This window comes from Impatiens glandulifera, chromosome 1 (genome assembly GCF_907164915.1).
Source record: "Impatiens glandulifera chromosome 1, dImpGla2.1, whole genome shotgun sequence".
NCBI lineage: Eukaryota > Viridiplantae > Streptophyta > Magnoliopsida > Ericales > Balsaminaceae > Impatiens > Impatiens glandulifera.
Genome location: NC_061862.1, coordinates 37117794 through 37135561, shown reverse-complemented (window position 1 = coordinate 37135561; position 17768 = coordinate 37117794). Strand labels below are relative to the sequence as shown.

Genomic DNA, 17768 nt, shown 5'->3' with positions numbered 1-17768 from the left:
TAGCCTCATGCTCTTTATCTCAGATAGACCGCAACACATAACGTGCAAGGAAACTGATGTTAGGTCAGAGTGTCTTTTCTTTAGGTGTCGAGCAACATTTGGTGATTTTATTATCGAGAGAGTGGGATGAATTTTTTTTTTCATTCTTAAAAAAAGTATATCATATCATCCAGTCTCTCAACTAAGATCTACTATATTTCCTCCAACATTAGGTAATATAAACTAATCCAATAATGGAACAACATAATAAAATATAAATAATTGATCTTGTTGTAAAATTGATTTTAAAAACTAGTTTGGCATTTTATACAATCAAGGATTTAAAAACATAGGTTTTTCTCATTTAGTTTGTTCAATATTTATTATTCATATATACCCTTAAAATTGGATAAATAACCTTAAGAACTTATTAATTGATACACATAAGTTTGCAAGTTTGAGGAATATTATATAGCAAACATTAAAGTGATAGATATATATGTTACTGCCCATATATTCAAATTCCATTGTATTGGACAGCCTCCATGGTCTCCTTCATTGCCAGCATCCTCTCAAGAAAGATGTTAAAATCCTCGTTAGTACTCAACATGCTTATTCTCACATAGTTCGACTCGGTCCCAAATCGATTTCCATTTCTAGTCAGAATCTTTTCTCCTTTCAAATGCTTCTCGAGGTCTTTTATTTTGTTTTCATCGCTCTTCATCCAAGCAAAAGCTGTCCATTCCAACAACCATAACAAAAATGAACAAAAATAGCGCAATCATTGTTATTTTAAATATTTTTGCAAGGAAGGTAAGATCATATATACCTGGTTGAGTTGTAGAGTACACATTTGCAAAGTTACAATAACTTTTTGGGTAATCCAAGAGACTAAAGAACTCCATTTCCTTTACAACTTCTCTTAGTCTCTTCCAGCGATCCGCCATGATCAGGCGAGAGTGCTGGAAGAAATTTTCCGGTCCAAGAGAAGGGCAACTCTCGGTTACAACTTCCAAGATCTTTGCAGCCCTAATTTGAGCCTCTTTTGACACACCAATTGTGGTAACCTCCATGAATTTTATCATCTTCCTTGCCACAACTTCATCCTTCACAAGAGCCCATCTATTCAAACAATATTTCATTAAAAACACGACACAAAACATATGATTTAGAGTTTAAGGTTGAAACTTGGAAGACAAGTAAACTAACCCGATACGAGATCCAGCATGACCAGTACATTTAGACAAGGTGAAGAGCATTATGTCATGATTGGCACAAACATTGATGGGAGTGTACTGCGGCCAATAGTAAGCAAGATCGTGTACTAACTTCCCCTCGGTTGTTCCTTTAACAGCTACTTCCCGCATCTCTCCATCCGGATTGTTTGGAAAGGTAACAAACTCCACAAAAGGTCCCTCTCCTTTGTATGTTTTCGCATCGCCTGCCCACTCGTACAATGTCGAGCGCATAAACGAACCAATCTCGGGATAACACTGCAAAATTAATGTTACACCAAAAACCAACTCTATTGTGAAATTGGGATCTTTATAACCATTTAACAAGAAAGAAAAAAAAAACATTACCGAATAGTAAGGAGTTGCAGCTACAACATGAGTGGGCTGGACCCTATCTGGAGGGCATAGAGCATATAGGGAAGCCATGATCAGTTGCGTCGAGCCTGTCCCGACAACTATGTAATGATCATCAGCCGATGCATTTCCAACCGTACGATGCAATTGTCTTATGGAATCTTCCAATGCAGATTCTAGAAACCAACAAATGCTCTTGCTTTTTGCAAAATAACTCAGTGATTGAGATCCTGATATCACAACCGTACATTTATCTCCCATCCTCTGCCAGTACTCCTCGTACACCGTTGGATCTCCCCTATTATCATATTTTGTTACATGAATTAATTAAAATGAATAAATAATTGTATAACTTATTGTATTTTTTGGAATTATTTTGGAATTTACTTACTGAGATTAGTTAGATGCAATTAATCTTTAATTTTACTAATAAATGAAGATTCGTTTAGCTTATAAATGAACTCTCATATATAAAATATAAAATATAAAATATAAAATATTAATTAATGTGATTATGTAACTTTTTTTGGAATTATCTATAAATTTACTGTAATTAATTAATTAATTAATTAATTAATTAATTAATGTAGATGCTAAATGAAGCATATAGTTCAATGTTAGAAAGTAAGAACCAACGCAAATCTAAAATGAATGTCTTTAAATTTATTGAATTATGAGTTATTGTGATTTGTTTTATTTATTAATTTAAATTATCTATTTGATTTTTTCAACTTGTGGGACCCGTTTATGGTTGGAACGGAATTGTTAGTTGATTTATAAAATATTATATTTATTAAAAGAATAAAATTTATGAAACTAAATTATGTGAAACTTAAAGTATTATTTTGTAATATTAAAATATTTATAAGTTAAATAATAAAAAAAGACAAAAGAGGAACTGCAATATTCTGTGAATCTTAAGAGTGATGGTTTTATATTAAAATATTTATAATGTTTAATAATAAAAAACAAAAGAGGAAATCCAAATATTAATTAGAAGTAAATTAATTAAGGAAATTATATATATTATTATGTCATGAGTCTTAAGAGTGATTATTTTGTAATATCAATATATTTTTAACGTTAAATATATATAAAAGACCAAATTCATGTATAATACATAAACATATTATCTGTAAGTTTTATAATATTTAAAAGAAAAAATTTAAAGTTTCTATTGACCAAGAACAAATTAGATATATATGAAGAAATATGAAAAAATAAATGCCAGAAAAACTCTAATTAAGCATTCATACATATGAGTTTATAAATTGCATGTTATATATATATATATATATATAAATCCAGTTAACGATTTGATTTATAAATTGGGCATCCAGATCTAGCTAGTTAGGTCTTCATGCATGTTTGATTAAACTAGCTATAGTGAATAAAATCAAATTTTGTTTAAGAAAAGATAAAATAAAACATATATATATTCTAATGGACACAACCTTAATTGTTGATTAATTTACATCATGAATTAAAAGTTTTTATTTTCTAATTAAACAAAAAAAGTATATGCATGCACAAGATCGAGAGAGATTTGAAGAAAGAAATTCGTACTGATCGAGGTTGATAACTTTGTCCGAAGAAGGAACCCTCATTGTTTCGTTTGGCGTCGTATTTTTCAAGTTGTTGCTTGTTGCTTCCTCAGTTCCAACCATCTTTCTTTATTTCTTTTTGTTCGGATCTTCTCTCTTGTGTTATATGTTGATGAGAACTAGAAATAATGAAATATATATACACACATAGACATGTAAGGTGACGAAATCTTTAAAATCTATCTATAAAAATTAAGGAAACTGTATATACTTATTTTATTACTACTTTTCATTAAAATCTATCTATATTCTCTAGTATTTTATATATATATATATATATATTAAATTTAATATATATGCATATATGCTCTATCTTATCCTGGTATATATATATATATTATATACTCTTACTTATATAATTAATATATTATGAAATTGCATAAATATATTAAATAAATGTTTGCATAATATATATATATATATATATATATATATATATATATATTATATATATATATATTATATATATATATTATATATATATATATTATATATATATATATATTATATATACTCTTACTTATATAATTAATATATTATGAAATTGCATAAATATATTAAATAAATGTTTGCATAATATATATATATATATATATATATATATTATATACTCTTACTTATATAATTAATATATTATGAAATTGCATAAATATATTAAATAAATGTTTGCATATAATAAAATTGAGATGCACAGCCTCCGAGATCAATCAAACTAAAAAAATTTTGAGATAAAATTTTGGAACTAATTGATTTTATTTTTGATAAGTTAGGTGGTATGTATGAAAATGAGGAGGCACTAAGACCAATATTGAAAAATGTTAAGACTTCAGGGACTATTTTGTATATATTTTTCCTTAAAATACTCGGTCTCTTTTTTTGGAGTTTTCTTTAGTGTAATTCATTAATTGATATGTTTACTTTTTTTGTTGAACTTGTACCAAAACATGACATTTGATTTTGGTCAAATTTGTATCTTTTTGTTTGTTTGGGACAGCTAGCTTGCTTCGGTGAGTATAGCACAATAAGTCCTCCCTAAAATCTTAAACTCTAAATTCAAATCTTATTTTGTTTAATGATGTTTATTTCTTTTGATATATATAATAGTGTATAGCTTTGTTTTGATATGTATAAAAATGATGGGTCATTTTCAAATGAATTATTTTGGATGAAACATCATCATTTAAAAGAGATTTATTCATTTAAACGTGAGTTGTGATAAATTATAATCGTCCACAAAAAAAAAAAAACTTTCATTTATTCTAAGTAGATCAACTTTGACATTGATATCAATTAATTAACCAAATAAAATAATTTTTACATAAATGAGATGAATTCTAAGTGAGAATCAATAACATCTAGATATTTACATATTTTGTAAACGAGAATTGATTATCTTCATTTGATTTTAATAAAATAAATACGTCTACATTCATTATACACATACATCAAATGAACTATGAATGTAATATTAATCAATTTTTTACAAATTAAACTCTTTTACAATAAATAAATTACTCGTAGAAATAAGGGACTTGAGAACAAGTCCATGGTCACAAACAATATTAAGTGATCTCATTATCATTATTTAACAAAAACATATATTTCTTGGCATGGTAAATCCATCTCCATTTTCTTCTTAATAATATAATCCAATTATTCAAGTGAAAGAAAACAAAAATTAGATTTTTGTTGATACATAACTTAAAAATATAAATAAGTTATTTGTCGTATTTTTAAAAGGATTCTTTGTCGTGTTCGTATAAAGAGAGAACTAACAAGTTATTTGGTGAATACTAAAACAAGGGACACATATCTATTCACTTAAGATAAGACAAGTTATTTGTCGTATGCGTATGCGGAAATAAAGAACATTGTTAACAAATTCATCTTACGTCAACCTACCACAAAAATAAATCTCGTGTTCTCTGTGAATGATAGGCTAGATCGTCAATAATCATTAGTGTGGGACACTATTATCTAATACAATTGTCAAATACCAAAATAAAGGACGTATATATATCTATTAACTTAAAAACAATTTTTTTTTTAAGTACTTAGAAACAATGGACATATTGTTAACATGTACATTAATCTTAGATCAACCTTTAGCTTACAAAAAAATATAAATATTATGTTCTTTATGGATAAGCAAGAACGTAAATAATATTAGAATTGGACACCTCTATCTGATGTGATTATTATGGGACACCACTATCTGGCTTGATTAGTGATTTGTTAATTGTCATCTTTAATGATAAACTCATATATTAGATAATTAAAACAATATCAATTAATGCCCAAAATGCAATGGTTTCCCCTCTTTAGTTTTTGTGACAACTATAGTAATATTGACATTTTTAATAATAACGTGGACTAGATAACTTTGACTTTTATCAATACTAACTAAATTTTAATTAAATATATTATTCAAGTTATTTTTGTGGTTGATAATCTTTAAATCACAATCTTAATGATAATCTAATTATACAAGTGAAAGAAAAAACAATAAGATTTTTGTCCTTACGTAATCAATTGACTTAAAAATATGAATATTTCATTTGTCGTATTTCCTAAATAATGTTCTTTGTCGTATCGTATAAAACAAGGAAACATATTTATTCATTTAAAACAATATAAGTTCTTTATCATATGCAAAAACAATGGACATATTATTAACAAATCCATCTTAGTTATGACTTTGTTAACTATAAGGTCAGCTAGATAATTGTAAGTTCTATCAATACTAATACTTAATTAATACATGATTCGGATTATTTGGATAATTAGTATGCTATTTTAAAATAATCTTGTTTAGCCTAATACGTTACAAAATAAGTTATTGGAGTATAAAGAATAAGGTGTACTCCAATAAATCATGTTAAAAAAAATATTTAACAAGAGTACATTTATTGGCATGTTAGATTCATCTTCAATCTAGATTTAAGAATAAGCTTCCATTTTCAAGTGTTTGTGATTTGTAATCTTTAAATCACAATCTTAATAATAATCTAATTATACATGTGAAAAAAAAATAAGAAAAATGTTTTTTTTTTTCGGGAAAACATGAATGTCATATGTGGTATCTTTAAGAAAAGGTTCTTTGTCGTCTTAAATAAATGTTGGAACCAATAAGTTCTTGTTCAAATACTAAAACAATGGAACACATATCTATTTGATTAAAACTGAATTTATTGTGATATATATGAACAAGAAACACATTATTAAAAGATTCATCTTAAATCAACCTACCACACACATAAATAAATTGTGTTGAAATATAGGACCACCAAAAATAAATCTCCTATTCTCTGTGAAACATAGTGGTTAGATCTGATTATTCTCATCTCTAAGGCTAATGATAAAATAGTATAAGTAGAGAATTAAAACAATATAAATACTAAAGCATGCCCAAAATGCAATAGTTTTCATATCTTTAGTTTTTATTAGGAACTATGTAGTTTTGACTTTGTTAGCAATAAGGTTTGTTAGATAATTTTGACTTATATCAATATTATTTATTTTATACTTAAAAATAATATTTGAATTATTTGGTAGAGATTTTTCCAATATTATTTTATTGGTCAGTTATTTACTCTACTTATTTATCGTTTAGGAACTCTTCATTGAATTGACCCACAAAAAATTACATTAATATTTTTTATTTTTTATTTTTTATTTTATTTTATTTATTAAATTATTTATACAATTTGATATCTAGTTTATCAATTATTAATTTTAACTTTTTTTTAAATGTTATTTTGTATTATTTACTAATTCCAATTGAATTTAATGAAAAATATTTTTTTATAAAAAATATATTTTAATTAATATTTTGAATAGTGTAATTAATGAATATATTTACTGTTCTAGTTTGTTAATTAATATTAAAATCCAAAATAAATCAGATAGACAGGCAAAAGAAAATAAAATGTATGTGTTTTTTATTATTATTATAATTGTTGGTGGCGCTTTTTTTTTTTATATTTGTTTTAGTTAGTATGTAGATAACTTATAACCAGTCATGTCATAATTTATATTGAATTATTTTTTCTAGTAATTTTCCATTATTTGTTAGAGATTTTTACGGTTAAATTAATTAAAATAAGTTTTATCCTGAAAGCTATATATATATATATATATTCAACTATATCTGAAAGCTATGTCATAGATATAACAATGAGTCAATGACATCATTCAATTTATAACTAAATATTATCTATTTAAAAAAAATATATTATTAAATATTAATACTTTTTTAATATTTTTATCAAAATAAAAACTTTACATTTAATTCTCAAATTACCATACTCAATATTTTTTAATATTTTTTAAGTAAATTAATATTTGTTTACATAACTCCTAACAACCTTTAAATTTAATATATTTTAATATTTTAATTAAATAAAATGATAAATAAAAAAAATATTTTTTGAATTAAATTATTCCATCACTAAAATTAGTTGGGGAATTAATTATATTGATGATGACATAATTCATTCAGAAAATATGAAAGTATTGTTGACTTTAACAATTGACTGTGATTTAATTCTGTTCCAATTTCAAATATTATGTCATCATGGTAACGGAAAAGTAGAGTTAATTTATACATTAATTCACTTCTCCATTATATATAATGAAAATATTTGAAATTAGTTGTTAACGCATTTAATTCAGTTTTTATTTTTATTGTAAAAATAAATGTATGTTTTATTGTTATTTTTAAGATTTATATAATGACATAAGTTGTTTTTAAAAAATAAATAATAATTGTCACAATATATATATATATATATATATATATATATATATATATATATATATATATATATATTTTGTCAATTAATCACTACTAAAAACTATAAAAAATAAGACTTCTTTTATCAAGCTTGGTTTGAGAACAAGCTTCTTGTTAAACATTTAAGAATATTTGGTAAAGAGAAACAAGACACGATTTTGTGGGATATATTTGATGAGAAAACTTATGATGTCGATTTCCATACACATCTAGATTCATTCAAAATATCTTCCAAGATAGGGATTACATTGGGTTTGATGTGTTGTATATTGAAGTGGGTATTAGTTTGAATTTTGATTAAAAAAATTGTGATCAATATTTTTTTTCTTATCACAAGTATTGATATTTATTTGATTTTTTTTTTTATGTTATTTAGAGTACGATTTATATGAGTGAAATTAGAATTCGAATTGAAATTGAAGTTGAAATTGTCATTGACATTGAAATTTTAATTTCACCATAATTGTCATTGAATTAAGAAATTTTTAAAAAATTTAATTTAATTTCAATTCTTATGTTTGAAAAAAATACAATAAAAATAAATTATATATATATATATATATATATATATATATTATCTATATTATTAAGAAATTTGTTTGACACAACTTATTATAATAACTCAAACATCAAGAGTTTAGTTTTTGTGTAGAGTTCAATTCTCATGAAGAAAAAATGTTGGTTCCACATGTTAATTTTATAAATAAAAAATATATTTGTTTGACATGTTAACTTCCTAACTTAAAAAAACAAATAAAAATAAAAAATATTAGTTCGAATTTTAACTTAGTAATATTTTTTTAAAATATATCGGTACGACATTTTAACTTTCTAAATAAAAAAAAAATTAAATTATCAGTTTAAAATGTTAATCGTGATATATATGATAAAATAATAATATTTTTTTAAAAAGCATAAAAAAAATTATAATTACAATTTCGAACTAGAATTGAGAATAATAAAAACACAATAATTTGAATTTAATTGAATTCTAATTTTAATTACAATTTTTAATTTAAGATGATCTACCAAACTTAGAAATTGAAATTGAATTACAAATTTTAGCTCCAATTTAAAAAAATATTTTTATTGTCATCACTTAGTTATATTTATTCTTATTTTGTTATTTATTATCGATAATTGTTCTTTTAATGTTATTAATTATTTTTTTTAATTTATATTATAAGTTATAATTAATATTTAAACTATTTTAATATAATTCTTGGATAAAAGTAATATTCTAAATAACAGTTTAAAAAATAAACAAAAAAAATATTTTAATATATTTATATATAAATTTAAACTTTGATATTATAACGCCAAAAATCGACCATTTTCAAAAATGAATTTTTAATACTCGATAGTCGCGCCCCATAACTTACCTTCCTCCCGAGTATTGAGTGAGACGAAGAACTAAAATGGTAAGTTTGACTATAGTACATTTAAAAACGTCAATTTATATTAGTTTTTTTTGCCTTTTTTAAAGTCGCCGTCTAATTTACTCCTTGAAAATAAGGAAAGAAAAATAGTTCGCGTGTTCAAACGTATTTTAAAGATTTTGTTATTAGTTACACGTGAGAAAGTACTCAAGGAAAGAAAAATAGTTCGCGTGTTCAAACGTATTTTAAAGATTTTGTTATTAGTTACACCTGAGAAAGTACTTCAATGTTATATCTCACGTGTTCATCAACCAACCGATAGTCTCTACTTTAAACTTTTGGTCATTTAAAATAATATTATTCTACACCTTATTTATTTATTTATTCAATCATAGAGCATTCATCTTAATGTAAATACAAACATAAACATTCTCTAGTTTTGTATCATTATGTTCCTAAGTTATGCGTTTACGTCATTGTCATGAGTCCTAAATATAAAATAAATAAGAATATTGCTAGTACATGTAGGTGAGTGGTGAAAGCTCAAGAAAGAGATACATATACTTGGTTGGCTCGAGAGTTGGATGTTGGACAACGGTGGTGGAGGTCCCGAGGTTAAACCCCAAGAGCTACATTTTTTAATTTTATTTCGGACAGTGAAGAAAACTTAGTTGTTTGACAAGTTATTAATTTTATAAAGTATGGCACAGTGTTGAGGGACATGGATGAAGGCTGGTGTGAGATGGTAAGTAGGCCATGGGTTCGATTTTAGGGTGTCTTTTTTTGTTTTTTTCTTCAGAAAAGGTCCCTAGCTCATCGGTCGATCTTAGATTTTTTCGGTGGCCCTCCTATTCTACGATCGGGTGGTCGATCCAAGTTGATCGAGCTTTCTACATTACATCCCTTCTTCTTTTGAAATCGAACCAAACCCTTGTGCAACTTTAAACTAACAGAAAAAACAATTACAACTTTCCAAAAATAAACTAGACATTGTCATAAACTCAAACCATGAAAAAAAAACAAGTCTGAACAGAAAAATTATGACTCTCAAGAACATACATTTACAACACTATTCTCACATTCTAAGCATTCTCAAATACTAGTTAGAACGTGTTTATCATATTTAAGAGTAACCAGAAACAATATAAACAAAAATATCAAACCTACACAACCTAAGGTTGCAAATGAGTCAAGTCGCTCGCTATCCGCTCTGTCAAAGCTCGGCTTGAGCTTGACTTTGACCGAGTTTGAGCTGAGCTCGAGCCAACTTGTTTAATATTCGAGTCGAGCTCGAACTCATATAATGTTTGTTCGATGACTTATAGTTAAATAGTCGAGTCGAGCTTGTATGTAAATAGTCAAGTCGAGTTCGAGCTCAAACTTATATATAATATACTTTTATTGTAGTTAGCGTTAATGGGATCCACAAAGGCTACTTCAATGGTGAAAATGGCGTGAGGCAGGGAGATCCCCTATCATCTTACATTTTCGTCGTCATCATGGCAATCTTTGAGAGCGTCTTTACGACGTTCCAAAAGAATTGACCCATACATCTTCCACCTATTTTGTGAGGAGGAGGAGATCACCCATTTATGCTTTGCTGACGATTTGTTCATTCTCGTGCATGCTGACGTTGATTCCATAAAAATTGTAAGAGTTGCACTAACATTTTTTCCGAGGTTATAGGTTTGACTATCAACGAGAACAAGAGTTTGGCATTCTACGGAAGAGTAAGAGAGGAAACGAAAGGAAATATCTACAACATTATGGGCATTGTAGAAGGAAGCTTCCCGGTAAGATATTTAGGCATACCACTCATGGCAAAACAAATTCAAATCTCACACTACAGACCACTAATCGAGAAAGTGAAGAACTCAATTTCTGGATGGGAGCAAAGAAACTTACATACGCTGAAAGAATTGAGGTGGTCAAAAGTGTGGTAATAGAAATCATCGGTTACTGGTCGCAGCAACTCGTGCTCCCGAAGAAGGTAATGAAAGAACTTGACGCGCTAATGAGAAACTTTATTTGGGGAAGCAGCGAGAGAGGTAGGAAGAATGTTAAGTAGACCACACTTTGCAAACCAAAGGAAGAAGGCGACATAGGGCTCAAGAAATGTGTTGAATGGAATAAAACGTTGACGTATAAGCACCTATGGGCCATCGAGAGAAAACAAGAATCACTCTGGATCAAGTGGGTCCACACCCAGTTTATGAAACAAAAATCAAGCGTTTGGACATCCAAAATAAGCGAAGGTATGGGATGGTCGTTAAAGAAAATATTTAAGCTAAGAAACAATACTACAAGACATTTTGACATTAGCTGGGGAGACGACAGACACACTATTTTGGCATGATCTCTGGTAGGAGGACCAACCGCTAATCAATAAAGAGGAATTTAGAAATGTGAGGATCAGACGGGACTACCTAGCTAACAGGTTAGAGACATTAAAGTCGTGCTTTGGAATTCGCTCCTTAGACGAATAGAGGTGGGCTGACGCATTCTAGAACATATCAGTAACATCCAATTCAACGAAAAAACAGACGTATACCGATGGAAAGCCGAGGAAAATGGGAAGATGATTTCAAGAAAAGTGTGGAACACCATCCTAGAGAAGGAGAAAATAATAGATTGTGATAATCTGGTCTGGTCGTCAAAGGTTATGCCGAGACACCAATTCATCCTATGACTCGCATTTTGGGAAAGACTAAACACGAGAGATCGCGTTAGGAAGTACATGAAAATTCCGGATCCAAGTTGCCTGTTGTGTGAAGGGAATGAAGAAACAATAAATCACTTATTTGGCTGCTGTCTTTACACATCGAAGCTATGAAAAAAGTTTTCCAGAAGCATGGAAATGATTATCCTCCCTACAAAATGGAAAAAGATAAAAAAAGGAATTCATACACAAAGAAAATGGAGAAAGTTTCAAGTAAAGTAATTTCAAAAGCGATTTCAGTACAATCGTCTACCACATATGGCGAGAAAGGAACGCAAGGGTGCACTCGAGAATAAGAAGAAGTGTAGAGGAGACATGGAAGACATAGTATTCAATAGCAACACAAATATACAAACGTTGAGACAAGTACTCATGACTAAGCAAAACTGAACACTAAGCTGGAACTGGAAAATCACATTCAAAGAAGTCACGAGAATAGAAAATATTTTAGTTAGATAAACGCTTTCAATTGTTTATGTGTTGTGTAAGACCATCTCCAACCCACAAACCCATTTTTAAACCCAAAATACAGTAAACGTCACATCAAACAGTAATTCATCTCCAACCCAAAACCTATTTCCAAACCCAAAAGAATATTCTTAGAATATTCCTTTCTTACACAAACTTTTTAACCTTATTAATATTATCTATATATTTATCAACTTTACATATTTAACCCCATCTTTTCTTATTCATTTAATAAAATTAAAATAAAATTAATTATATATCAATAATTTATAATAAATAAAATAATTCAATAATATATTTAAATAAACAAACATATTATATAATAACAAACATTATTAATAAAAAAACACTTGATACATAGATATAAAATAAATTAGATAAAATTTAAGTATAATAAATTTAATGATTTAATTATACATTTAAAAAACAATATAATTTTATATCTTAAGAGTAAAAAAATATAAATTAAATGATTAATTTACATGAGAATTAGAAGTTAAAAAAAAAAAGAAAAAAAAGTGTAAGGATCATTCTTCAAAAATGGCCAAAATGGTGATAATGAACCGTCGATACGCATAATTGCGTCTGGACTGAAGAGAGAGAAGAGAGATTCGCATTAGGTTTTTTTGCCGGTGGGTTGGAGGAGAAAATGGCACGCATAATGGGTTATGCGTGTCGGTTGGAGTTGCCCTAATTCATTTGTTTCAGACTGTTACGAATTAAATTTTCCTAAGCTTGTCTAGGAAAATACTGAAAGATTTTTTTCCTTTTTAAAGAATTTTTACTGTAAGTTGTTTTTCCAAAAAAAAAAAGAATTAAAATTTTTAATATATTATATATAATAAAAGTATATATTATACCAATAAAAAAATGTTAATATGTTATATATAATAAAAGTAAATATTAGAGATATAATAATGATTATATTATATATAATATTTAAGGAGATAATATATAATAAAAGTATATTTTGTTGTTGGTATTATTTTTTAAAATAAATTAAATTTTAGTTATTTATTTTTTATATTAATTATTTTTAAGATTAAACATTTATATTATTGAATGCAGGTAATTGTACGTGTGCTATTATTGAAGAATATTAGTTAATAAATATTAATATATTTAATGTTCAAACAATTTATATAGTTATGTATTGATTTTGGAATTTTATGTTTTATAATTTTGATTAGGAATGATAATTTAATGTTTTGGAATTTTGAATAGTTGTGATTGTTTCATATTTTTATTTTGAAATATCATGTTTTAAATATTGAATATGCATCAAAGTTTGATATTTTAATTTTGAAAATAAATTTGGTTCGAGCTCGAGCTCGAATTCGTAAATTTAATTTTTGTTCAAACTTTTCAAGTCGAGTCGAGCTTGTAGGTAAACAATTGAGTTGAGTTTGAGCTCAAATTTATAAACTCGTTTGAGTTAGAGTTCAAGTCGAGCTAATAAATACTAAATCGTGTCGAGCTCGAGCTTAAGCTGGTTTGAGCTCGGCTCGACTCATTTGCAGCCTTAACACATCCAAACATTCAGAAATATTGTAAGTTCTTTTTTTGTTTTCAGTTTGTTTCATGATTTCCCTTCCACTTAGGATTGTCAAATAGTGTATACAACAATAGACTAAACCATGAGATCAAAACATGGGCAGACAAAACATACAAAAAGATAGCTTATCATTCAATCAATTTTTTGTTTGGTATTAAATCCCAATTTATAGAAGTTAGAAGGTTATAAGGCTTACAACCCACATAAGGAAGACGTCTTAATTGATCCATGAATCAAATAGAGGCTTCCATGAATCAAACGGGAGCTTCCAACTCCAGTATTCAAAACCAGCCCTACGAAATTATTCTTACTATAGAAGAATACTCTTCCCTTTCTTTTTCTTCCAAAGAAAGCCTCCCATTCTTCTTATCTTCTTTCTCATTTTTAATCCTTCTTGTCCCATGTCTTCCTTTTAGAGCATACCCTTTAGACCGCCTCGGTACGGTCACTCGCCTTGAGCCATATGAGGTTCGTCTGTCAAAATCTCCCACCGGATCCTTTTCAATCGACTGACGAAACTCTAAGCGAAAGTCCACCTAAAATCTTCCCAAAAAGACAACTCCCCTTCTGTTTTAGGCCTCATCTCTACCTGAAATTGCTAGAGCGATCATCTGATCCCTCTTTCTCTTTGTTTCTTTCGTTGGGTCTGGATGGTTTGGTCACGTTCAGATCTGATCCCTCTTTAAGGATAAGGGCATGTTTGATCAAAGGATGTAAGTGTTGTTTGAGACGCATATGCCCTATTTGACCTATTTTTTTCATCGACAAACACAATTTAAACAAACAATATTAATAAATAGTTATAATTTTATTTTAAGACCATTTAAAAAATTAAAAATATACAATTATGGTGTAAAATTTGGATGTCTACAAAATACTCATCTTGGATAAAGCTTGGAAATTACGACCAAATTTTGGAAAACGTATTTCTAAGTCTAACACCATAGACACTACATTTGCAAACAATCTAATTTATACTTAGACTTATTTCATTTATTTATAAAAGCAATAAATGATGGATAGATAAAACTCAGCGATCAAATGATGTTACTTGTTAGTAACCCACATGAAAAGTTGTTAAAACTTTCATGTCTCTTTTATGTTACGTCAAGTGACATTAACCATTAGCCATTTATATATGACTATCCTGAATAATCTTTTGATATTCATGTCTAATAAGAGTCGGTTTTCAAAAAATGCCTATGATTATCTCTATATCATTATCCTATGGATTTTATTGATACTTTGTTAAGATCTATATAACATAATTCCAAGACTTGTCATTGTTAGGATAATCACCAAGGAAAGATCCCTGATCAACGCTTGGAAGCCCCTCAACGAATTCTATATACATCAACACTAGGTCACTCCAATGACAATTTGCTACAAGTTCTATCTTTCCATCACCCTCGATAATATAAATTGGATAAGAAAAACTTAGTATTAGATGTCCTACTCGAATCTGCTTTTTCAAAACCAGTTTGTTGTAATCAAACTTGATTCGAGAGGGCACTCTGTAAACACTAAAAATCTACATACCCAATTTATAAATTTTAAAATGATTATTTTGATTATTTTTTAATAAATAAAATCAAAACAATTAACCTTAAGCCAAAACCTAATTAAACGATTAATTGGATTAATTATTATAATAATTAAATCCAAAATTAATTAAGAGAATGGCCATAGAAAATAAATAAAAATAATTTTTGATAAATGTTATATCCATTTAATCTCAAATTAATTTTAGAAAAAATCAAAGGGATTAAAATAACTAATTTAGGATAAATGTTGTATCCATTTTATCCCAAATAAATAATTTATTTAACTCAAAAATATACAAAAATAAAATAAATTGACAAAATAAATGTCATATTTATTTTAAATATTTTGTATATTTTAAAAGATTTAAAAACAAAGCCAAAACGGTAAAAAAAATTCAAAAAAACCCCTAAGGTTTAAATACATGAATAAATCTGTAATCAGGTGTAGCCAAAATCTAGAAGGATCGCTACAGCCAAAACCAAAGCCATCGGATATGCGTTGGATTTTCATCCAACACCTAAGAGTTGTTCGTGTCGCCCGCTGCAACGAAGCAAGGGCACATCCCCGAAGTAGGGAATAATTTAACGCGAGTGTTAGCACCATTAGCTAAAATGCGATGGAACGCTTCGATGCTGATGGAACGCCAACGAAGTGTCCCGCATTTGAGTTTTCACTCAAAACAACGTCGTTTCGTCCTTGGATTGTCATCTTTATCGTGTCACCAAGAGGATACTGTTGGGAAAAACCCTTGACAGAAACACAAAAGAAAAAACAAACTGAATGAACACTAACAGAATTTGATAACGGAGTTCGGCCAAAATGTTGCATACGTCTCCGAGCACTAAGGCTATCAATTAATAAGGAAGAAGAGATAAAAATTTGGGTGCAATAAACCAAAGAGGGGAGAGTTTCTTTTATACATTAAGAAACTTCCCCAACTCCCATCATCTTCCGATGTGGGATTTATGCTAATTGTGAATATAGTTTCTTTTATATACTAATAAACTTCTTTCACTCCCATCATCTTCTGATGTGGGATTCTAATTATGCCAAAAACAACAAATCTCCACCTTGGCACAATATCCAATTACTAATCTTCAATATTAAAAAATAAACCTTCAGTGCTTCCAATTGGCACTCTTCAGCGCCGACTCAAACGCGGAAGATGTTTACCAAATCTAAACAATTAGATTTGGTTTTCCCTATGTATTTCATCTCGGACTCTTTACCCAATTGAGCCTTCAATTTGTCAACTTCATATTGGCTCTTTGATGCTATCAACATATCATCAACGTACAAGAGTAGATAGATGTAAGACTCATCTTGCAATTTGCGCAAATACTCACATGAACTGAATCTGCTTCTTGTGTACTTGTGCTCCATCATAAACTTGTCAAGTCGCTTGTACCATTGTCTCGACGATTGCTTCAACCTGTACAATGATCTGTTCAACTTGCAAACCCAATTTTCTTTATCAGCAACATTGAATCCATCTGGTTGATAAATGTAGATTTTCTCGTTCAAATGACCGTGTATGTCTGCGGTCTTCACATCTGGTTGAGCTAGCTCCAAATTCATCTGCGCTACCAAGGCCAACAAAATTCTAATGGAAGAGTGTTTAACAATAGGAGAAAGTACCTCATTATAATCACCTCCTTCCTTCTGAGCGTAGTTTTTAGCTACCAATTTTTCCTTGTAGGGAACATCAATTTTTTGGAAAATCCTTCTTTCTTAGAAAAGATCTATTTACCACCAATAGCCTTCTTCCCTTTTCGTAGATGCGTCAACTTGCATGTCTCATTCTTCTGAATAGATTGCATCTCATCTTCCATAAAACCTCTCCTTTTTCCATTTTCAGTACTTCGACTGACATCTGGAAAAGTGGATGGAACATCATCTACGACTAGAAGTGCATAGGCCGCCATGTCAACAAACCGACCTGGTTTTTGAATAACTCGCCTTGGCCTATTCACAGCAATTAATTCACTTTGTTCTGAAGGTTCTTGGGTCAGAACCTCTTCCACATTTAACTCTTCGTCTTTCGTCGGAGAGTCACTTCTAGTTGGGCTTATCTTTATCTGCTCAAACTCCACCTGTTGCGGAGTACAATCAATCTTGTCTGGTGTTACCTTATT

General features: G+C 28.5%; 1 protein-coding gene across 1 annotated transcript; it reads right to left on the bottom strand.

Moving 5' to 3' along the window:
- Positions 1 to 496: 496 nt before the first annotated feature.
- On the bottom strand, positions 497 to 3235 carry LOC124924787 (L-tryptophan--pyruvate aminotransferase 1-like). Its single transcript, XM_047464781.1, has 5 exons — positions 3135 to 3235; positions 1563 to 1866; positions 1189 to 1472; positions 809 to 1101; positions 497 to 714 (listed from the first exon to the last, which is right to left on the bottom strand). The coding sequence occupies exons 1-5, from the start codon at positions 3233 to 3235 to the stop codon at positions 497 to 499; spliced, it is 1200 nt and encodes a 399-aa protein (XP_047320737.1).
- Between the last annotated feature and the right edge of the window lie 14533 nt (positions 3236 to 17768).